The 24,665-nt window shown below is 43.0% G+C and overlaps 1 protein-coding gene and 1 long non-coding RNA gene across 2 annotated transcripts in view; both read right to left on the reverse strand.

The window, feature by feature from the left end:
- Window positions 1-526, reverse strand: part of BEND4 (BEN domain containing 4) — a 33,146-nt gene extending 32,620 nt beyond the window's left edge. Inside the window, exon 1 of the mRNA XM_042470009.1 lies at window positions 1-526. This exon is cut by the window's left edge and continues 11 nt beyond it. Within this exon, the coding sequence (XP_042325943.1) occupies window positions 1-459 (459 nt within the window). The 5' untranslated portion in view covers window positions 460-526.
- A 2,804-nt stretch (window positions 527-3,330) lies between these two features.
- LOC121931578 lies at window positions 3,331-5,427 on the reverse strand. Its single transcript, XR_006104171.1, has 3 exons — window positions 5,229-5,427; window positions 4,971-5,043; window positions 3,331-3,680 (listed from the first exon to the last, which is right to left on the reverse strand). It is a non-coding gene; the product is annotated as an uncharacterized LOC121931578 (long non-coding RNA).
- Window positions 5,428-24,665: the final 19,238 nt, after the last annotated feature.

Genomic DNA, 24,665 nt, shown 5'->3' on the forward strand with positions numbered 1-24,665 from the left:
GAGCTCCAGGTTGCCTTCAGCGGTGCTGCTGCTGGTGGAGCTGCTGCTGCTGCTGGTGGCCGCCCCCTGGTGGCCAAACCTAGCAGAGGAGGCGGAGGAAGAGGAGTGAGGCGGCGGCGGCGGCTGTGGCTGCGGCGCTGGGGTCCTGGACTGCTGGCCCTGCTGCGAGGCAGCCCTCCCTCCGATGTAAGGCAGCTGCTCCGCGAGGGAGGACGAGGAGGGCTGCGGGAAGTGATGCTGCTGCTGCTGATGGTGGTGTTGGTGGTGATGCTGATGCGCGCCTCCCGCCCTGACCTGCGGGATCTCCACCATGGTGGGTCTCTCGTAGCGCCTGCTTAGGGCGGGCCTCCTGCTGCTGGGGAAGGTCTTGAGGACGCTGTAAGGACCGCGCTGCGCCTTGTAGAGCTTGGCCACGCTGGGGGGGCCGCTCTCGGACGCCTCCATCATCATCTCCTCCATCAGGCGCCTCGCTCGTCGCTCTGAGTCCCCTCGCGCGGCCGGCGCTCAGGGAGATGGAGCGAGGGGAGAAGGGGGGGCTTGGCGTGTGATTGACAGGCCGCCCCGCCAATGCCTGGAGGGAGAAGGCAGGGAGGGAGGCAGGGAGGGGGCGCCCTGCTGCTAATGGGGACGGCCCGGGGCGGGGCCTTTCAGCGGGCCGCGAGGGTTATAAGGGGAGGGGCTTCCTGAAGGGGGCGCACTAGTCACTCACCTCAGAGAAGAAGGCACGATACCCTCCTCCCCAAAATGCAGGACGACGTTTGAGGGGGAAAATAAGTGGACATGACACAAAATAAAGTGGACATGATGACACAATAAGCAAGAAAAAAGTGGACATGACAATAAACAGACATGACACAATAAATAAATAAAAATGACTATTTTTTTAAAAAAGTGTGGTGTGTGAGCCTTGCGCTATAAGACTCTGGAGAAGACAAAGTGGACACTAAATAAATAAAATGACTAAGGTCCAAAACACACACTGGAGAAATAATCCGGATTGAGACCGCTTTAACTGCCCTGGCTCAGTGCCAAGGAATCCTGGGAAGTGTAGTTTGTTGTTGCACCAGAGTTTTTCTGACAGAGAAGGTTAAATGTCTCACAAAAACTACAGTTCCCAGAATTCCTTTGCACTGAGCCAGGGCAGTTAAAGTGGTCTCAAAGTGGATTATTTCTGCAGTGTGTGTTTTGGACCAAAATCTTTTTAACCAGTGTGATTAGAGCGTTGCACTATATGATTCTGGAGAAGACAAAGTGGACATGACACAATAAAATGACGACCTTTTTAAAAAAAAGTGTGGTGGTGTGAGCATTACACTATATATTTACTAAATGAAATACAATAAATAAAAATATGACTCTGGGGTTTGATTAATCCCAGCTCAGCCACTCCTGGGCAAGTCACACTCTCTCAGCCTTGAGAGGATGGCAATGGCAAACCCTCTTTCTGACCATGATAGGGTTGCCATAAGTCTGAAAGGACTTGGAGTGGCACACAATAACGAGGTCGTGCTCAACATGGAGGACGTTTTAAATCATAGAAGGCTGAAATGTAGGGCAGGTCCTGGAAAAGGAGGACCGTGCCTGGTCACCCGCCTGCCCTCTCTCAGGGGCCAAGTTGGCTGTGGGGAGCTTCAACCTTGGTTCCCTCACAATGGAGTTTATCAGACAAGGGAAATTGGAAGTATACTCCAATGGCAATCCGAACGCAATCATGGGGTTTAATGTTATTGCATGATAGACTACCACACGCAGTTTCAGGCAATGGGAAGTCAGTCCGAATGCAATCATGGGGTTTCACGTTATTGCGTGAGAGGTGATCACATGCAATTTTGGGCAATGGCAAGCTATTTTCGGGCAATGGGAAGTCAGTTCAAACACAATTCGAATTCACTAGCGAATTCACGTGAATGGGTTCTGGCCCCACTTTCTTGTCATTCGAAATTAAGAGAAATTCCTCCCATGTGATAACATCCAATGTCTTCTTTCTCCCCCAAGGCCTCCCTCTCAGCTTTGGGGACTGCTGTCCTCTACTCTTTCTCTGTCAAACGAGAGAGGAGGCCAATAAATAAATAAAGCAGATCAGGGAGTCCGGGGGGAAAGGGAGCCGTCAGGGCCGATTAGGGTGCTGAGGACATTTTGTTTCTCATTATGCAAACGCTTTTTCCAAGGCGAAATCGGGGAGGCGGCCGTCGTAACTCAGGCGTGTCAGATGCCCAGGGAAGGCAGCCAGATTAATCATGGCAAAGGACGTGATTCGCACAGAGAAAGAGAGCAAAGCCAGGCAAGAAAGGATTCTCTGGGGCTTGCTCTTATTGGCTGCATTCACACTGGAGAAATAACCCAGTTTGGCACCGCTTTAACTGCCCTGGCACAAGGCTATGGAATTCTGGGAGTTGGAGTTTGTTGTGGGGCCCAGAGCGGAGCAGCCCTCCGCTCTGGGTCCCACAACAAACTCCAACTTCCAGAATTCCATAGCACTTGAGCCAGACAAAGAGTTAAAGCGCTGCCAATGGATCAGTTCAACATGGAGTGGCCTCACTGGGGCGACTGCGCCACTGGAACCGAATCCAGTAAACAATGCGTTCACACTTGCGCTGCATCGATTCGTTTCAAAAGAAGCGGTGAATTCCACGGATCCGAAAGCACCGGTTTAAATGGCTTTAGCGCTGTGCCCCCCTTTGCCAAACCACGCCAGAAATTTGGCACAAGTGCAAGCAAGGGCCATTTAAGTTCAGGACGGTTTGAAAACCGATTTATTATATAGTGGGAATGAAGCCTACATTTAGGTTCCATGCACACTGCTGAAATAATCCATTTTGACCCCAATTTAACTACAATAGCTTCATGCTTTTATTTATTTATTTATTTATTTAATTTATAACCCGCCTTTCTCCCTGGAGGGACTCAAGGCGGCTCACAGATAAAAACCTTTAAAATTATTATAAAATTCAAACAATTCAAGTGTCTCTATATAAAATCACTTAAAATACACAATATAAAATAAAATCACATAAAATATAGTCATGTTAAAAACAGACTAAAACCCCACCACCCTGCTATGCATTATGCACAGAAAGCCTGCCGGCATAAAAATGTTTTTATTTGCTATGGAATTCTGGGAAGTGTGGTTTGTTCAGGAGCCAGAGCAAAAAGGAAAGCTCCCTGGAAACACCCATTTCCCAGTACCCAAGACCAAATTCAGAAACAGAGCAGATAAAAGGTCCTTCAGACCAATATTATTATTATTATTATTATTATTATTAACCTTTATTTATAAAGTGCTGTAAATTTACACAGCGCTGTACATACAACCTTTTAGTTAGACGGTTCCCTGCCCGCAGGCTTACAATCTAAAAAGACATGACACAAAAGGAGGAGGGAGAGGTGGTGGGGAAGGGGATAGTAGTGCAATGGTTAATTCTGAAGTACAGGTATACATCATGACACTCCTTAGCTCTAACTGCTCAAGGAGAAGTCCTTAAATGTAGCCCAGTAAATCCATCCCTGCAGTTTTAGGTCTAAATCCAACTGCTAGTCCCATTAAGAGACTAGAATCAATGGGATTTATTAAGGTGCTTATGTATGTGCTGCCTCATGGGAAGGCAATGGCAAACCTCCTTTGAACCAGTCTCGCCAAGAAAACCCCATGATGGGGTCGCCATAAGTCAGGAACCACACAACTACAATGACAAAAATATATATATATATTATGTGCTAATATTAAGCGTTTGGTTCAATGGGGCTGTTCAGGTTGGGACAAGTTGGATTTAGGGTAGGAAACAGGTGTCTTTCCAGATGTTGGACTCTAACTCCTGTCAGCCCTAGCCAGCATAGTGAACAGCAAGATGATGGGAGTTGCAGTGCAACAATATCTTGAGACTGCATGTTTCCCACCCTGCACACAAGCTTTTATTTCCAGCAGAAGCAGGCCTTTTGTATAGCAAATGAGTCTTCAAGCCTATTCAAGATGAAGCCACTTCAGAATACTTTGCATTAAAAGAGTGATAGCAACCAAGAACATTTTTTTTAGTTGGGGAAAATCCCCCCTTTCCCCACTCCTGGGAGAATGGCAGCTAACTAATGGGAGCAGGGAAGTGCAGGAAGGAGCATAGGAGGGTGCCATAGTCCCTGCTAACCAGATAGCCATGATACCTCATTTCTGCCCACACAGGAACAGTGCAGACAACTAACTGACTTTTCACATTTCCAAAATAATACTATCAGTCATGTGTGCACCAGGCTATTGATAAAGCACTGGGTGGCAACCTCATAGCTATGTAAACACATGACTGGGCTAAAATTCCTATCAGTGGGACTTGCTTCTGGTTAGATTGCTCACTTCCATTTAGCCTTCAGACCAATTCATTCCTCAAAGCTGCAAATTAAACTTGTGATCAGGCCCCATGTTCCTCCCATTCCCTCATGGCAGGAAAAATAAAGACTTTACAGAGTCCCCAGGTTTGGGGGGGGGGCAGCCCTCAGTGATTCCCACACTTTGGACCTCCAGATCTTTTGGACTTCATCTCCCAGGATTTGTGACTGTTGGCCAAGCTAGCTGGGGCTTCTAAGAGTTGAAGTCCAAAACACCTGGAGGTCCAGAGTTTGGAGTCCCTGCCCTAGATGAAAGTCAGCCATTAAAAGACCAGAAAGATCAATCCTCCAGAAGGGAAAGAAAACTTCAACCATTTATTAACAGTTGCCAAAACATATAGACTGGTCAGAAATTAAAAATAGTAACAGATTAAGAAACACCCTGGTTCCTATAGGGAAGAACTGTACAATGTCACTTATATGCCTTCCCAAGGTGGGAAGGATGTTAGGCCCTTATCTATTGGGAACCGATATATCACAGGTAAGAACCAATGTTCCCAGGAAATAAGGGTAGAACATCCTGTAATTTCAGATTTATCATAGCTTTCCTGATTAAGGTTGGGCTGTGCTTGCCTTCCAAGAATCTAGACTTTAACTACCTGTTGAAAGATCCTCCTCCCAATGGCAGCTTCAGCTGAATCCAAGATTTCAGATTCTGCACTGTCCAAGTCCCTAAAAAGGAAAGAAAGAAAAACCTGCAAGTATAGTATGCTGTTTTGTTGCTTCAACACTAAACATATTTATTTCTGACTGGCTGATATTTCAAGTTGTTTGTCTTTTCCGATTTCTCTTAATTCACTCCAGCCTGGCAGAATAAAATACAATTTTGAGATGACAGAATATAAATAAATGCATACCTTTTTCTTCCCAGTCTCTGCAATCTGTGTAATGTGGATCACTAGAGATGCCATCCTGCTCACTACACTTCTGAATATCAGATCCATCTCTTTCATGGCTATTTAGACGGCCTCTGTCCAAAACACAGGGCAGACAGGCATGGGCATGGTATGTTCAAGAAGTGCAGAAGACTTGCAACAGAAAAAGAGCAAATGTTCTGTATTGTCCCATCTATATCCAGTAAAAACTATATTCTACATCCAGTTCTCAGCCCAGTGACCTCCAGGGCTGCATTTTCCATCACTGGCTGTGGATGCTGGGAGTTGTACATTCATCAGGGTACTGGGTTTGGAAATGATGCATTAGAGTTATATTTCATTTACCAGTAGTACCCTGCCTTTCAGTGCTCAAACACCATGTGACGTTGGGAAATAACTGAATGACCTGGAGTTTCTGAGGCTTGTCATTTCCTGGTCCACTTATGCCATAAGAGCTCCTGGTGCTCATAGTCATCTGTAGTGATTTTATTATTTTCTCCACATTGCTGAGAAAAATCTCCATGTGGTGAGGAGGAGCCACCGTTACTTTTTAAAATGAAGTAAGTGGGCATTCCCAGACATTCAAAACTAAGAAGGGCCCCAAGTGACACTGTGGAACAGAAAAACTTGGAGAGCAATTACATTTTCTTGCCCCTGTCCCACCATTTTGTAGCAGAGTCACTACTGTTGGGACCTAGTGACCCAGTGACTTGGCACTAAAGGCTGTGCCTGCCTACATGACATCACTTGGGCAGAAAGGGGAGAGTTGTCACTCGCAAACCAGTGCCAATTAACAGACAAACCTAGTGGCATGGAAATGGCTAAAGAATGACAGTTTGTTTTGGTACTGTATTGTTATACCTGTCAAGTGTGATGGTAACCTTTTCCTAGGCATTTTTGTTTAGCGAACAGCTAAAGGGTCTTGGGCTGTGATGGTGAGAAGATGCTCGCTTAATTGAACACTGACGGATTTTGTGACTTTTGAATTCCTGCATCTTCCTCCTTCTCTAAACACACATATATACACACACCTGCTTGTACAGAGTAGAAAGAAATAGTTTAGTCCACTGTAATGTAGCAAAGGAGTTAAGAATTTAAGTATAAAAATTGGAGGATAAGAGGGAAGATTGGGAGCAGCCGATGAATGCTGTAAGGAGAAATGATGTGACTCTGCAGGCTGCCTGGGTGTTTGTCTGTTTCACCAAGTTCAGTTTTTATATTTGTAAGTAAATCACTTTCAAAAATTAGTGTAAGTAGCTCTAGCCCTGTGATAATAAATTCCTCCTGGAATGTCCCAGTGTTCAAGAGGTAAAACCGTTCCTTGTGTTTATCTTCCTCTGTGTGTATTTATATTCCACCCTGTACAGAACAGCCACAAAGAGGAGAAGCAGCTGAGGTGGTATCTACTCTCCTGTCTTACACATTTGGTATACAAATGAGTGGAATGTGAATATTTTTAAAGACCTTTTTCTGGGATTAGGAGAAATGAAGGGGGGAAAATGAACAGATGAAAGGAAAGAGAGCTGTGAAGTCAGCCACATTGCTTTAGGTTCTCTGTCGTCTTTCTAGAAAGCGCAGATCGAAATATATCCAGTCTAGACATGGGCTATCAATCATGAAATGTGTCACTGTCTGAAGGTGCTGTACTCAAAAGAACAAAGCAGTACTCACAGAACAAAAGCAATTTAGCTCTACCTTCAGAGCAATGGCTAAATCGCTCTCCTCTTCTGCCATACTCAATTGCTGACAAGATTACGGAGGGCGAACGCATTTTGCCCTGTACATTTGTCGGCGTTACCAACTACATTTGCCAAGTGGGATGAACGCTGCAATCAGGAACCATTCCTTGTAATCTAAGATGCTTTCTGAGCAGAGTAACTGACCGTGTTTCCTGCATCCCTCCAAACATTTAACTGGAGCTAGCTAATTGAAGCCTAGCTTCACTGCTCATGTTTATGAATAACCAAACAAAATAGGAGGATCAAAAGGAAAAAGATGACTGTGGAATCCAGTGTTTCAGCAGCTCTTGACAGAAAGAGAGAGAGAGAGAGAGAGAGAGAGAAACCGGTATCAAAGAGTGCCATTCCAAACCATAGGACTTCAATTATGATAATGAGCCTAACAAGGAAATGAGATTGACGCAGCCATTCTTTTCCCTTCTTCCTTTTTTTATAAACCCCCTGAGGTTATAGATTATGCAGTGTTTGTTTCTGTTTTTAACCTCATTGGCAATTCTAGCGGTAAGCCGCCACTGTGAAGACCGGATCAATCTGGTGACTTTGGAGCTCAGAGAGTCCTGATCCTGAACTGCTGGCCTTTGATAACTCATTTCACAACTCATGAAATCTTTGTCCCCTTTAATATAGCTGAAAGGTTTCCAAGTGTGTGTGTGTGTGGGGGGGGATGTTACTTTATGCTCAACATGATTTGCCAGTCCATTCTGGGAGAAAAAAAATGCGGTGGGATGAGGAGTTTGTAGGGCATTACTTATATACCAGGCTTGCCATTGTCATAATTTCTGGTTTGATAACTGCAATGAGCTCTTTGTGGGATTGCTCTGGAACCAGGCAGACACATTGATTTTATTTGTATTTACACTGGATATTTAAATCCTAAATCCTGGTAGAGCCAATGTGGCATAGCGGTTTGAGTGTTTGACTACAGTTCTGGAGACTAGGCTTCATTTCCCAGCTTGGTCATGAAACCCAATAGACCTTTGGGGAAGTCACATGCTCTCAGCCTCAGGAGGAGGCAATGGCAGCCCTCATTTGAACAAATATTGCCAAGGAAACTCCATAATACATTCACTCTGAAACAACAACAATTTAAATCCCACCTTTCTTGTGCCTGTTCACTACTTAGAGCAGCTCTCAACAATCTGAAGTGACAATACAGTGTAAAAAATGCATATATTTTTTTTAAAAAAATGACACAACACAAATACAAGAGGAAGAGATAAAAAAAAAGTTTGGGTAATCTGCATGTCACTGGGAAAGGTGTTTATATTGGGGCTACCACTGGGAAAGCAATGTCTCAGTGGCCCTTATCACACGTGAAACTGGAACGCTAATCCAAAGCCCTTCCGTGGCCCTTCCATAGCAAGGGTGAAGCAGAGACACTTCAAATCCAAGGCAATTCACGTGAACGAAAGAACGAAATTGTGGCCATTCCTGAGTCAAAGCAGTTCCAGTTTCATGTGAATGCTAGCCTCACATGAATGATAGCTTCATGTTTCTTCTTCCCTTCTATTTTATTCTATTTTTTACTCGATTTACTCTAGAATGTATCCTTCGAATGTATCCAGTATCCCTTATTCTCCATGCTCCCTAAAGTACCACCTCCTGAATCCAATCCACTCTCCTTCCCTTTGTAACAGTTGCCTTCTCTTAGGTTGCATCCGCAGTGGGGAAATAATCCGATTTGACTCCACTTTAACTGCCCTGACTCAGTGCTACGGAATTCTGGGAATTGTAGTGTTGTGAGACATTGAGCCTTCTCTGCCAGCAAACTAATAACATTATTATTATTATTATTATTATTATTATTATTATTATTAAGGAAATATTATCATTATTAATATTAATATTAATAAAAATTTCTTTCACTGCAAAATAATCATTGTATAAACTGCAGGTTTACTTGGAAGTAAATCCTTTGGATCTGAAGGAGACCCATTTTGGAGTAGTCCCTTATTCTCCATGCTCCCTAAAATACAACCTCCCTGAATCCAATCCACTCTCCTTCCCTTTGTAACAGTTGCTTTCTCTTAGGTTGCATCTGCACTGGGGAAATAATCCGGTTTGTCTCCACTTTAACTGTCCTGGCTCAGTGCTATGAAATTCTGGGAGTTGGAGTTTGTTGCTCACTCCAGCCTCCGATGGCCCCTTACATTGCTCCCATCTCTTCCCCCAGCCTTCTGTTTCATTCCCTTCATCCCTGTCAGCTACATCCAAACGTGCCCTGTGCCCTCCGTTCTTGAAGGAGCACTGGAAGAAAATGAGGCAAAATTGCAGCACAGCATCATGGGAAATGTGGGACCTTGGAGGTTTGGGTGGTGTACCAGGACAGAAGCAAAGTTGCATTCCACACCAGACCAATTTAGAGTGAAATCGAAGTGAGCTTAGAAGCAATTTTTGTGAATTGGCTTGTTACCAAATTCACCAAAATGAGGAGTCACTTTGGCTTGACTGTGGAAGCACCTTGGAACAACCCCACATAGAAAGCAATCATGTGAGTTAATACATCACGTTTTAGTGTGAATCCGCATGGTTGGACCTGCAGTCGCGTCGGATCAGAGCTGCAAAACGCTCCGTGTGATAAGGCTCATTGTCTCCAACTGTGCCTAGTTAGGAAACAGAGGTAAGGGCAAATTATTATGGAGATTCCTATAAGCATAAATATCTGGTTGGCTGCTGTTTGAACAAAATGCTGGTCAAGGCAGGCCTGATCCAGCATGGTGCTTATGTTTTTATGTTACTATTTCTCAGCCTTTGTCAGTACCTAAAGAGATCGTAATAGTGGCTTAACTTGCAAGACTACTGTAAAGAGTATTGAGATAAAGCTTTGAGCAGTTCCATGGAAACCCCATCAGGTGACTACGAGCAAGTCATACTCTCTCAGCCTAAGAGGAAGGCAGTGGCAAACGTCCTCTAAATAAATCCTGTCAAGAAAACTGTAGGGTAGAATAGTCACAAGTCAGAGTCAACTTGAAGATACATAACAACAAAGATGATATTGCCTCGCCTAACATATATACAGTCGGCCCTTTGTATCTACAGGGGTTCTGTTCTGGACCCCCCCCCCCCACACACACACAGATAACAAAAAATGTGGGATCTCAAATCCTGTTGTTCTCAAGGGTGGCACACTGTGCATGTGACCACACTGACAAAGTCACATACACGCACCGCCATTGGGGTGAATGGGGGGCGCATCCGCAGATGCTCAAGTCACAGATGGCAAGCCCACGAATGTCAAGAGCCAACGCTCTCTGTTTGTCTCTCTATATAAAATGGTTGGAATACTGTTGGTTAACCCTAACTTGGATAGACCCATTGAATTAATTCTTGAATGGTGAATCAACACATAGGGAAATCCAATTGATTAAATCAATCTACTCTAGCCAATACTAACAGTGGGATTTGGATGCATATTAACAGTTTTTCCTCCTTGCTTGCACAGCAGGTACAGTACATTGGAATCCATGCTGGATTAACACTATGGCACAGAAGGAAGTGTGTGTAGGGAAAACCACTCTAAGCAATAAGGATATGTCTCTGTGTACAAACAAAATGTACAGGTGTATTGTAATGGTGTACATTATTCATACAATTCCAAATGTTCCTTTTAATATGTTCTAATTTGTTTGGATAAGGTCGTATATAGTCATACAGAATGGTGCTTCAGCTTTTAAAACAGAGTGTGTTGAGGAAAAGGGAGCATACTGAGTGAAGAAACACCTGTTTGAGTGCTAGGTTTTTCTTCCCTCAGAGAGTCCTGAATAATCTTTTTTCTTCTGGGTTGTGGATGGGGCTATGCCTCATGCACCCTCTGTGTTGGCCTGTGTAACCTAAAAGTGTTATTCGCTCTCCAGTGCCTCAGAGCCCTGGCAGGCTGAAAGGTAATAGCAAAGGTAATTGAATAGAAGCATCAAGCTCCTTTCTTTTCAGTTCATTCTTCCCACTCCAAGAAGGGGCCTATCTGTCATGCAAAGCGTGTTTTATGTCACTTAGGGAGGGATCCTTTCTCAATGGCATAAAACACACTTTGCATGTATAACGTCCAGGTTCATTCCCTGGCTTCGACAAAAGGCCACAGGGCATGACAGAGCAGCAAAGAAGGTCAGAACTGCTGGACCTCAGAGAGCTCCAAGTGAGTAACTTACTTCAGCAAGATCTGGGACGGAAAGGAAGACATTTTTGTCCTGCAGGGTGAGAGACTCTACTTCTAGGTTTTGCCTTTTTCTCTGAGGAGAGGATATGGGGACCAGCTATCAGAAAAGGGGACCAGCCATTATTGACTTCCAACAAGCCAGGCACAGCACTAAATCTGTGCACATTGGGTACAACTGTTTCTTTTCTGGGGACTTGCCAAGGACTGGCAGCCAATGAGCCCAGGGCCAGAATCAGTCCAGGGGTCACCACTTTGAGTAGCACTAATCTAGAGAACTTTCTGCTGTCTTGGGCGTGGGACAGATCTCCCTAAAAGGGCAGCCTGCTGGTGGCCTTTTTCTCTCCGGAGGAATGTCGCAGCTGCCAGACCGTGTGGCATTCACTGGCAGTAAAAAGAACCCAGAAAAACAGTTCTTTTTGTGCTGCCAGATGAATGTAACGAATGCACCAATGGCACACTCATTACGTAAGAGATGTGCAGCGATCTGCAGACGCTGCGCGTCACTTACTTCAAAATGGCAGCACCCATATGGATGAGATGCCGACATTACTATGCCGCCGCGCCATGCTAGGGTTAGGGACTGTGCGGTTGGTGCCTAAAATCGGTGCCAGCACAGTGCATTCGACTCGTCTGTTCCGGGCAATGGTTGGAGTCAGAGTCCAGGTGGTGGTGGCGGCGGCTGAAATGTTTGCAGGTGGAACCTCCCTTCATCTGTCTGGGCCCTGCACTATGTATGCTACCCACTGATGTAGGACTGCAAGAGGCAGCCTAGATGAGGCCAAGCCAGTCATTATCACAAACATAGAAACATAGGAAGCTTGCTTAGTATTGCCAACAGTCACTGGCAACAGCTCTCCAGGGCTCCCAGCAGGAGTTTTTCTGGTCCTGTCTGGAGATGTTAGGGATTGAACATGGAATCTTCTACTTGCAAACTCCATGCTTTATGAGTGTCCTAAAGATCCAAATTCACTGGTTTTTCTTCAGCTCCTTGATAACAACAGCCTCTGGCCTTTTTTTCTGTAGTCAAGTTGTTGATTCTTTTTGGTAGTCAATGGCCTGTTACAGACAGCCAAAATAAAGCTGCTTCGAGTCACTTTGGAGGTATGGTATTTCAATGATACATGCGTCCTAAGAGTCCAAAGGCCGCACCAACCTAAGGACTGGAGTGCAGCTTTGGTGAAGCTTCCAAACTCTTAGGACTCATGCATCATTGAAATACCATACCTCCAAAGTGACTTGAAGCAGCTTTATTTTGGCCTGTCTGTTAACAGGCCATTACTGCAATAATTACAGAACTTATAACCAGAGACTTTCATTCTAAAAATAGATAAACAATAGATAATGCTATATGAAAACATATATAAAGGAACACACACACACACGAACACACACACACACACAAATACAAAAATATATAAACAATTCCAGGAAGATAAATCTTACATTTTAAAAAGTGAACATTTTAACATTGCTGTTAACTTCCTTTAACAGTTAACACTAACAATTATGTAAAAAAATGCATCTTACTGTTCCCGTTGCTAATATATTGAAAGCTAGTTAATAGGTTGCAAACGCCTCTGCATCAGCGGAACCATCTAATTTTGAAGCTTTCTGGATGACCTTCTAAAAAACTTTTGCACAGAAAAAAAAGCAACACATTTTTATTCAGAGTCCCATGTGAAGTGCATAGAAGATGAGATAAAACGTAGTGCACAATATCTTCAGTCTAGCTTGATCTGCATAAATATGTTTAAAATTTACCAGCCAGATATTCTGGCTCAAAAGCAGGCTGCCTTAATATAATCTGGTGGGGTGCGGCTACTGATCTCTCTCTCTCTACTACATCTATTGCAATGGTAACAATGAAGTTACGTTTTCTGCTTGTTTTTAATTACAGTGGGGTTCTCAATTGATGAGACGCTGTCACATAACTGGTAAATAAACATAACTCATTCCGAGCTTAAACTCCTGCAATTTAGCAAAACTGTAGCAAATTGAATACTCGAATGGCATAAACAAAAGGAAGAGAGCATAATGGAAGGAGGAACAGGGAGTATTTGTTTAGAAAGATCATGTTGTGTGAAGAAGAGAGGAGCATTCTCTCTCGAGAACTGACAAATGGATAGATGAATTATTTAAAAATAGTCAAAAGGGTGTGCGAGGAGAAGCAATGGCTTTGACACCAGATGTGGGGAGAAATATGAATATTTTAAGGAATTCAATTGTGAACATATTTAAAAAAAGCTATTTTAAGGACAACAAATAAAATGCAGCTTGGTACATTGAGACTCCATTTAAATATAACTAGAATAGCCAACAGGTTCAAACCTGATTCCAGGCAAATGAATTCTATTAAGATGCAAGGAAATGTGGATTGCTGGGCAGGGGAAGGGAAGAGTATAATTCTGATTAATGGGTTGCTTTTATTTCCGATAAAGCTACTGGGGCTCCTGACCGAAAACAACTGATAACAAGTTGTTTCCCTGACCCAATGCCATGGGACAGACCAAAGAGGTACGTGCCTATTAAGTACCATGTAATGTATCCATCACAGACAAATGTATGTTTAGGGAGGGACCCTTTCTCAGTGTCATAAAACGCACTTTGCATGTTGAAGGTCCAGGTTCAATCCCTGGCTTCTCCCAATTGATAAGCATTTACCAAATCTGATTGGATTAATCAGCCTTGAGACCTAGGGCCCAAACAGACAGGCCAAAATAAAGCTGGTTTGAGTCACTTTGGAGATATACTGTTTAAATGCTACATATGTCCTAAGAGGCTGGAAGCCACACCAAAGCCACGCTCCAGTCCTAAGGACTGGAGCACAGCTTTAGCGCAACATCTGGCCTCTTAAGATGCATGTGTCATTTAAACAGTATATCTCCAAAGTGACCCGAACCAGCTTTATTTTGGCCTGTCTGTTCAGGCCCTTAGACAAATTTGATATGGCTCACCATTGATGAACTGTTCTGAATGTGCTCATTCACATTGTTTGAACAATCAAAAGAAGGCTTCTGTTTATATTTGTCTGTGTTAGGCCCGGTACATACCTGTGTTTTTGTCCAGAGCGGTGGCGGCCTTTTCTCCTCCGGAGGGAAGCCACAGCCGCCAAACTGAGCAGCTTCCCTCTGCAGGAAAAAGAACCTGCAAAAAGTGGGTTCTTTTTCCGCCGTGCCAGTTACGTCCAAGTGCGCCAGTGGTGCACTTGTGACATAACTGGTGTGATGTGACATGCGGATGCTATGTGTCCGTCACATCATAATGGTGGCACCCATGTACACGGGGTGCCACCATTACAGCGCCACCAGCACATGCTAGCTACACCGCTGCCACGCCACAAAAGGGCCGTCTGTCCCGGGCCTTAGTCTCGTTTTAGTGCTTTGCTCTTGATTTCCTCTTGCCTTCTGTCACACTGACCTTCAGTAGCTATCCAAATGCTGAAATGTTTAATTCTTTGTCGTTGCTGTGTGCCTTCAAGTTGTTTCTGACTTATGGTGAACCAAAGGCAAATCACAGGGTTGTCTTGGCAAGTTTCTTTGGGGGGGGGGGAGGTTAACTTGCTACCCTCTGAGGCTGAGAGAATGTGACTTGCCCAAGGTCACCCAGTGGGTTTACATGGCAGAGCAGGGATATAGTCCAATGCTCAAACTACTACACCACACTGGCTCTACTGATTACCATTTGTTGTTGTTAGCTGTCCTTGAGTCAATCCCAACTGATGCTGACCCTGTGGATGAGCCATCTTCAAGATCCTTTTTTCTCCACTGCTCTGCTCTAGTCCTGCAAATTCATACCCATAACTTTCCTGACTGAATCCAATAGTTTGGCATGTGGTCTTATTCTCCTTCCTCTACCCTCTATCTTTCCTACAGTTATTGTCTTTTCTAGTGACCTGTGCCTTCTCATTATGTGGCCAAACTACCATATCTTTCATCAATATGTCCAATCCCCCTTTGGAAAGTCCATACGCTTTCAGGTATATTTTCCCATGTTACGTTTGCGTAACATTCAGAGATATAATTCTATTTAGTGCATGGCCAGAACATGGCACAAAAGGACATGGTTCGAGCTACCATTTGACAAAAAGATAAATTCTGAGAGAAGTCAAAAATAAAACAGAGAATCATGGGGGAGGTAGCATTTCAAGTGTGCAGCTGCCTTGTAAAGATACTTCCCTAGTCTAAAAAGAAGAAGAAGAAAAGTGGCAGGAGCCAAAGCAGCAATTAAATATATAAATGATCAGTAATTTATGCTTCATTCAGTCAAGTCAAGATACCAGTAATTATAGAGTATGGGAAAGAGTGATTAATGACCATCACATACATTGAGTTGACCTTTCCTGCATAGCTGCTGGGCTGCATTTAAGCAGCCTGTTCAGTTGCTGAAATTTATACTGGGAAAGAAGCATTATAGTGACTATAGTGACTGTTCTAGAACAGTGACTACAATCATTAGTAAACTATTGCTTCTTAGTTACCAGCATATAAAGACTTAGCCACCTCTGAATCCCATTATTTCAGGAGCAGGTAACTGGCGCTCCAGATATATATATGGCTTGCAATTCCTACCAGCATAACCAAAGGAGAGATTATTTGAACTGTAGTAAAAATAACTGTGATTGAGACGACCCTTAAGGACCAAGATTGGGGTCCTGGCCTGCTATCCTTTCCACAGAGTGGCCTTCTCACAAAACTCTAGGTGCTGACAATGAACATTTTGCAAATATGAGATTGCCCACAGCCTTTGGCAAGAGCAGGGCTTGCACTAGTTAGGAAAAGGGATGTGACCTCCCCAGCGTACACTTTCCCCCAGGAGAGGAGAAAGCAGACTTGCTTTGGTTTACTCATTATTCCATTTCCCAAAAGGGAATGAAGAGAAAGGGCAATGAGGAGTGTGTGGGTAAGGGCTAGCTGCAAGGAACTCCTGGTTGGCTAAACTTCCTCCTCTCTGCTCAAGTGCTCAGGCTAAGACAATAAAGACCTAACAAACATCTACAGCAAACAGTCTTCAGAGAGCCTTGTAGCCTCTTTTAGTGATTAAGTGTTCTGATTAAGAGATTGTTACAAAGCAGATTTATAGCAGGCCCATGGTACAGCTGAACAAGAGTCAGCTGTGATGCAGCACCTTAAAAAGCCAAGATAATTCTAGCCTGAACTAATAGGATTGTAATGTCTAGATCGAGGGAAGTACTAGTACCACTCTATTCTGCTTTGGTCAGACTCAACTGGAATATGTGAAGTCGAAGGCATTCATGGCTGGCAGACATAGTTTTTTGTGGTTTTTTTGGGCTATGCGGCCATGTTTTAGAAGAGTTTGTTCCTGATGTTTCGCCAGCATCTGTGGCTGGCATCTCTGAAGATTTTTGACATTTTCGACATTTAGCTTCACAGGGCCAGTTCTGAGTGTTTTGGAGCCTTGTGGCAAGACAATTGTGACCTCTTCAAACTCTGCTGCTTCAGAGTGCTGCTGCCCATCTTTGACATCTTCCTCTTCTCCAAGTAATGCCATGTCAGGTAAGGTAACCATTACAGAAAGTGGGGCTGGTATGTTATGCCGGTGTGAGGATAGGGAGCAGATTTTTCTTTTTAGACACCTTTTTCTTTATGCCTTGCAGGTCAGAAGTGGAAGAGTGCTTTTAACTCTCGAGAACATTACACCAGAAGCCGTTTTCACTCTGCAGTATGGTATATTGTATCCTATTAAAAATATTGCATATACTGTGGGGTGGTAAATATTTATTTGTAATTTTCAGAGAACATTAAGCTGGGAGTAAACATTCTGTTGATGGCTACACTCAGCTTTTATTGGTAATTTTCACATAAATCAACTGATATGTATGGAAAATGTATTCATAATCTGAGTTTTCTCTATAATGATAAAATGTTTCTGCTTTTGTGGCAGAAAATGGCTTATTATGCAAACAGCATTGCTTGTCTTACATTATGCATAGAATTCACCTGGTGAACATCAGAAAGATCCAACTCCCCCCAATCCTTTTGTGTGTGTATATCTCTGTGTGGGTGTGTATGTGATGGAAGAAAAATAGGTGATTCCATTTACAGCACCACTTGTCTGTTATAATTAATTGCAAATGAGTTGATAGCCTTACTTTGAACCATATTTCACATCTGCTGTGGTAAGGTCACCGGAAGAAGAGAACAGATCCCATCAGAGGCTTATGGAATCTGAACAGCAGCCTTCAGAATATTATCCCAATTAAAACAACATAAAATACATCTAACATAGTTTTAGTTATTTTTCAGTAATATTTACTTGCAGAGTGGCTTATGGCTATGACTTTGTGCACTGCATGTAATTGTCTTCTTAGCAGCTCCCTTGATTTAATTAAGAGATCTAAGTATATGTCCCACATCATCCTTCAAATGAATGGCATTTTTTAAGGCAGTTAATTCTAAATAAATGGTGGTAACTGAAGGACCTGAGGGTCATACTAAAGTGCATGGGTGAGCACCTCTGGTGGCTCTGTGAGACCATATCTGCACCCTGGGACTTGCTGTGGGTCACACTCTTGCTCCACACTGCCATAATTGAGCAGCAAATTTCACACTGCTAAATTTCAGTGGCAAATTGCTTAAAGCAATTTAAATAAGCAGAAAATGCTTGTTTTAAATGGCGTTTTCCTTCTTTGCCACCAAAATTTGGCAGCAAATTGCTGAAACTGTTTATAGCAATCATTTTTCTTGCTTTAAATACATCTAAACATTGTCTGTCATAATCTGGCATCATGCTTTGCAGCCAAATTTCAGCACTGCCATCTGAGGGCTGCAAAAAATGGCACATGTCATGGGCTGTGTGTTTTCCCACCCTGAAGCAGTGGGATGGGTAAGGGGGAGCAGTGGTCTAAATCCTATTTTAGTTCTGATTAGAGTAGACTCATGGAATCAATTAGATTTGTGGATGTGTTGATTCACAGTTTAACGATTGAATGGATCTACTCTAAGTGGGAATAACCAATAGGATGCCAGCCAAAATGCCCCGGTTCCCTGAAAAGAGTTGTGTGTGGGCAGGAATCCTGGTGAGCAACAAAAAAATAAGAACAGGGATTTGTTTAATGGGAAGAGGTTAAAGGAGGAGTAAGCAACACAAGGGATACACAATTTAAATCTCTAAAGAATAAAACTGAAGGAGTAAGGCCCAGTAATTACAGTACCCACAAATGTAGTGTTATTTCTTAATAGCTCTCATTCTGCAGCCTGGGCCTCAGCTACTGGTTATGGAGCAGCTGCTAACTGCTAACTGTTGAAGATGAAGATACTGCTGCATCCTTTCTAGCCTCATTCTGCATATGAACTCTGCATTCTGTTTTTATTCTTCCTCCCATGAATCTCAAAAGGATTACTCACACATTCAATCATCTGGGCAAACTCAAAGAAGAAGGAATATGGGATCATATCCCATGTCCACTTGCAGATCAATCAAAGATCTAATCTTGTATTAATTGCTTAGATGTTAATTTCCTTTAACATAAAATCCTTATCTTTCAAAAGGTGGAGGAACTATATGCATCAGGTGAATATATGCAGAATTTTATGGATTTTATGGATTAAATCAAGAATACAAAGTTAGGGCTCTGGGCCTCAGCCCTTGTGTCAGCTATATAGAGGAGAGAGGTTATCAGGATAACAGTCTAATATAAGGTCTTTGCTTATTGGGAATTTTGAGAGTGCTTTTAGTTCTTGCCCTCAAACAAGACAGGAATGATACTCTCCATGAACTGCCTGAAAAAGGCTTTATGTGAAAAATTCTAAATGTATCATGTCTGAAAGGAATGTTTTATTATAAAAACATTCAGTGATGTTTAAAGTAGGATTACTTTTCATCCTTTGAGATGTTTGGGATATATACGACATATAGAAATCACAAATATGTGGTATTATAAATGGGATTTCTAATGTAGTTTCAGTACCTCAAGTATTCTCCAGTTACCTCCCCCCCCAAAAGAATGAGAACACAAAATGTGGTCCCAATCCATAGTGTATCAGAGGTGAAAAGGACTATGGATTCTTCCGCACAAGCCCAGTCACTCTAGTAATAATAAATTGGTAACATACTGCTTTCCAGGCAGCCATCACCACACATCTCTCAATCGCATGACCAGGGCTACTGCCTTCACTGCGTTTTCTTCCTCACCTCTTCATTAAACCCTTCTTCCTGCCTTATGTCTGTTTTTTTTTTTTTGTACTCCCTCTTTTTTCCATGCAAATCTGGAGCTCTTCTGCCGCAATGTAATGTTTAATTTAAAAAAAATGAAGCAAAGAAAGAAAATGAATAGAAAAAAATAAAGAAAGGTAGTCAGGGCACTTGGGAGTAGGGATGGGACAGGGAGAGTAGGGGACATTGATACCCTGTGACTAGCAATTGCACAACTGCCCTAGGAGTAACATTTTGCATCTGGGGTCTTGTATGATTGCCGGGTCATTTACAGGTTTCCTTCATGAATGAAAAGAAATGGGTTGGGGATATGGCAGTTATGGGCTGGAGGCACTGTCATGCGACGCACATTGCCAAAGCTTCTCCCCCACAGTGAAATCATAATTTAAAAGCTGCGTGTAGTAATGTCTTACCAAGAGGAAAAATAAATATATGAAACTGAGATCCAGAGTAGTGTAGTCATGAGAGTGCTGAGCTAGGATTAGGGAGGCCCTCATTCAAATCTTCAGTCATGAGGTTCACTGGGTAACCTTAGGTCAGTCACTATCCTTCAGTCTAACATACTTCACAGGATTCTTGTGAATATGGGGAACATGATATACAGTACATGTACATCATATGCGGACGCGCCTTACGTGGCTTTCTGCATATGGTGAAAGCTGCGCTTAGAAAAGGGGCGGAGCACCCCATAAGGGGAAATGGCGTACGCACAAGCCCCTTCATTTAAATGGGGTTCGAGCATACACAGAATTCCCCTTATTTGGGGCGGACTGTATAACACTGATCAAGAGTGTGGTAATTTCCCAGTTTTGTTTTGTTGTGTACCTTCAAGTCATTTCCGAATTATGGTGACCTTAAGGTAAACCTACCATGGGGTTTTCTTGGCAAGATTTGTTCAGAGGAGGTTTGTGATTGCCTTCCACTGAGGCTGAGAGAGTGTGACTTGCCCAAAGCCACCGAGTGAGTTTACATGGCTGAGCTAGGAATTGAACCCTGGCTCCAGAGTCACAGTCCAACACTCAAACCACTAAGCCACGTTGGCTCTGAGTAATTTCCCAGACAAGAGCTTAAATCAGTACTGTATTCCAAGATGATGCTTTATTTCTTTATAGACATTGTGGAGTCATCTCAGTGCCCACCACGACTCCTCCAGTTCCTGTTTTTTTCTTGCTTAAGAGAAGAATGGGCCCACATTTTAAAGAAACTCATGCAGAAAGCTTCCTACTTGCTGCAGTGATCTGATGGGTGATTTCTTAATTTATTGCCATGGGACTATATAACTCAAGGAAATTTAGCACACTGCAAAGGATTTTGGAGGTGCTTAGGAAAGGGTGTTTTTGTGGTTGCAAATCCCAGACAGTATAGTCACTGGTAATCTTTTCTGATTGAGAATATGTTCTGTGTTGGTATAGAACATTACAATTGGCCAGAGAGAATGAATTGTCTAAACTGGTCTGCCATTACTAATTTTCCAATTCAAGAAGCAACTTGAAACTCCTGGGCCTCAGGATTTCTGGGACCATGACTGGAAAAGGGTAGGTTTAAGAAAAAACAAGGGAGCAACAACTACTATGTCCCCCAGCCCTGTCCATCATGGGCAAGTTTGCTATCATTAATAAATGTCACCAATTCAGAATTCCTCTCATACTGTTATTATTACAGTTGAACAGTTCAGCCACCAATTCTGCAGGGTGTAGGCAAACTCAGGCTCCCCATAGTATGTCATACAAAAGGAAAGCATTATGAGATTGGGGAAAGGTTGTTTTTAGATTCATATCCCCCCAGTCTCATCCCACCCTTCCACAATTGAACTGATGGCAATTGGGATGCACTTCCAAATGCACATTGTTCTACGTGTGGTTTATCTGCACTGCTGTGTTTTCAGGAGAATGCAAATGCTGCACATACCACTGAAATTAAAAGAGTGTAGCTAGATAGCACTCACATTTTGACAGACATCTGGATGACTACCTTGGACTTGGATTCCTGAAACAGGTAGCTAAGACGACCCTCATGGACCAGCTGCTTCCTACCAGACTCTACTATTTGCTTCCAAGCTTTGCAGAGCCAATTGGCAAGTGGATTTTGACTGGTGCTTGGAAAGGACACAAGACAGACTCTTTGGTTAAGTGGAAAGAGTGGGCAAGAGGACCAGCAGGACTGCAGCGAACAAGGCTGTGAGCTTAAACAATCCCAATCCTACTGGTTTCCCTTCCCTTTAAGTGGGGCAAGTTACTTTGCATTTTCAAGAGTCCTCTGTGTTAGCAAATATGGAGGCTGCAGTTTGGAGGAATAACCAGATCACTGACTGGTTTTTTTTTTTGGGGGGGGGGGGGGGGGAGAGAAAAAAAGATACAGAGGCCTGTTACAGACTGCCAAAATAAAGCTGCTTCAGGTCTCTTTGGAGGTATGCTATTTAAATGATGCATGCATCCTAAGAATCCGGAAGCTGCACCAAAACTGCACTCCAGTGCTTAGGAATGGAGTGTGGCTTTGGTGCGACCTGTAACAGGCCAGAGTCTTCAATATATGACTGATGGAGAGAGAGAGAGAAGGATGAAGAAGAGGCACAGGAGGAGGTAAAGTCAAACTTGAAAATATCAGCCTAGGAGAAACATTAACTAGTTGTTTCAACTTTTGTTGCCCCCTGGTGGTGCACTGTCACCCACACAAGCATTATTGCATCTTTGCTTCCAATAAAATGAAAGAAATGCTTGGTCTTGGTGGTCTGTACTGTACCCAATACCCTCCTTTCCTCCAGGGCTGAAAAGAAAACCGGGACAAGCTTTTGCCTTGCTTGCAGCACAAATACAATTCCCTACAGATGCGACCTTTCTGCTGCCAATATTTACTGGTAGTCCAAGGTCAGCTTTGAGTTCAGGGAATGTACAGTATATGCATATTTTGAAATTGTTTTCTTGTATAACTCAGGATGCAGTAAACCCCTTTATTTCCACCTTTCCCCACTGAGAATAATGACACATGTTTGACCCTACCTTCCAGGGATGTTGTAAGGAGTAATCAAATAATGTATGTGAAACACTTGGAATATTTAAGACTTGAGATATAAATGTTAAGTGCCATTCTTATTATTAAAGATCTGCCAGGAATTTAAATTAGATGGCCTAGCCTGAAATTATCTGAAATGTTATGCAAACAAACACATTGAGATTGATTGCTGCTGTCTAGCTTGATCATCAGCAGTTCTATTTCTTTGGCATTTCTGATGTGATACCATGGCAAAGAAATTGATACTTGGGAAACGTCCTTGAAAATGGATCTACTGGGTCATTCATCGCCTCTGAAATGTCATTTTTTAAATGTCAATTGGGATGATGTTTGGCTCTGTATGCTTTGGAAGAAAGGCAAAGAAATTAGTTCTCTCACACCCTGATTTTAACAACGGCTGTTCAAACTCAAGATGTTTGGTATATTTGCTCATCACCCAGGTCTCTTTTGCTGTGAATTTACTGCACATCTACAGTGGACACAAACTGATTCAACAGACATCCACCAGATATCCTTTGACTGTAGTAAAGGGTAGTCACTTAGACCTTGCTAATAGGGAAGACATGTATCATCCCCAGAGATGACAAAAGAGGATAATGATCTGCATAAAGCTTACAGGCACTAACAGAAAATACTTACTGTAATTTAAATAGCAATCCACCTCACCATAGTGAGGAAGACTGCCATCACCTCATCTGCTTGCGTGTTCAATCTGCTGATGGGCAATGTCAATGGGCACTTCCTTTCTATGGCTCTTTATGTAGCACTGGATTTGGACTCGACAGTCCTTCCAAGAGAAGACTTTACCCTAACTGAACTAGAAAGCCCAGGCTTGTGCATGTGCATACACATATGTGATCAGAAACTATGACAAACGTGGTATAAAAGTTATACATATATGTAGCATATTTCCCCTGAATAGCTTCTGTAACACTGAAATCAAGGGGAGACTGAGTGACTCTATTGTGATGAGACAGGACAGTGCAACTTTTATCTTTAGAATTATTATAATGTAGAATTATTGTACAGCTGAGTGAATAGTACAGCCCTTGCTGAAGGTGGATCTCCATACTTTCATTGGAGCTCACATGGGGGAATGTGAAGCTTTAATTCCAAAGCACATGTACTTGGAGACAAGTTCTGCTGACATATGTGGGATTTCTCTACCAATCTGCATAGGACAGTGGTGTTCATAGGTCTGCATGACTGTAAGCAACAGAATCCTGGTTTAAGTAGATCTTTGGTTTCTATTGAATCCACAGGAAGCCAGCATTTCATTTTGAGGCACAAAATGCTGGAGTACATGGTAGCTTCTCAGCTCCAGAGGTTCCTGGATGAGGAACCTAGATTTATTATCTAGATTCATTCACAAGTTGCCTTGGTGGATGACCTACACCAAGAACTAGACATCTCAGTGTATCCCTATTAGTTCTGCTGAAACTCTTGGCTATTTTCTGTACCATCAACCATGGTATCCTTGTGATTCCATTCCTTCCTAAACCGGAAACCCCAGAAGATTGTGCTGGGAATCTCTTATTGGTCACTGATATGCAAAATCTCTCAGGTTTCTGTTTCCTTCACCCTGCTATTTAATATATATGGAAACCTCTGGGAGAGGCTATCCAGAGTTTGGGGGTCTGATGCCATTGGTATGGAGATGACACCCATTCCGCTCTTCCTATCCACCTTGATCCAAGGAAGCTGTCTTCATTCTTAACCAATGCCTATCATCAGAAATTGACTGGATGCGGGCAAACACACTGAAACATAATGCAGGGACTAGGGTTTCAGCCTGTGGTGGATGGGATTACACTCTTTCTGAAAATGCAGGTTCACAGCTTGTACTCCTGGATTGAACCCTGAGCCTGGATGCCTATGTTTCAGTGGTGGCCATAAGTACATTCACATGGTTAAGTCTTGTGCACCAGTTGCGCCCATTCCTTGATACATCAGATCTGGGCACAATGACACATGTCCTGGTTACTTCCCATTTGGGTTACTGTAATGCTCTCTACATGAGTCTGCCTTTGAAGAGTGTTTGGAAACTTCAATGTGGAAAGAACAGCCAGATTATTAACTGGGGCTGGCTACAAGAAGCACACAACTCCTTTGTTGTAACAGCTCCACTGGCTGTCAGTTTGTTTCCAGGCACAATTCAATGTACTGGTTATGATCTGAAAATCCCTATAAGGCTCAGGTCTAGATTATCTGAAGAACTATAGCTCCCTTTAAGAGCCTGCCCATGTCTTTCTTGACATCTTTGGGGGATGCCCTATTATCATTATCATTATCATTATTATGCTTTACTGTATTTATATAGCACTGTAGATTTGCTGTTCTACTATC

Source organism: Sceloporus undulatus, chromosome 5 (assembly GCF_019175285.1).
Source record: "Sceloporus undulatus isolate JIND9_A2432 ecotype Alabama chromosome 5, SceUnd_v1.1, whole genome shotgun sequence".
Classification (NCBI taxonomy): Eukaryota; Metazoa; Chordata; class Lepidosauria; order Squamata; family Phrynosomatidae; genus Sceloporus; species Sceloporus undulatus.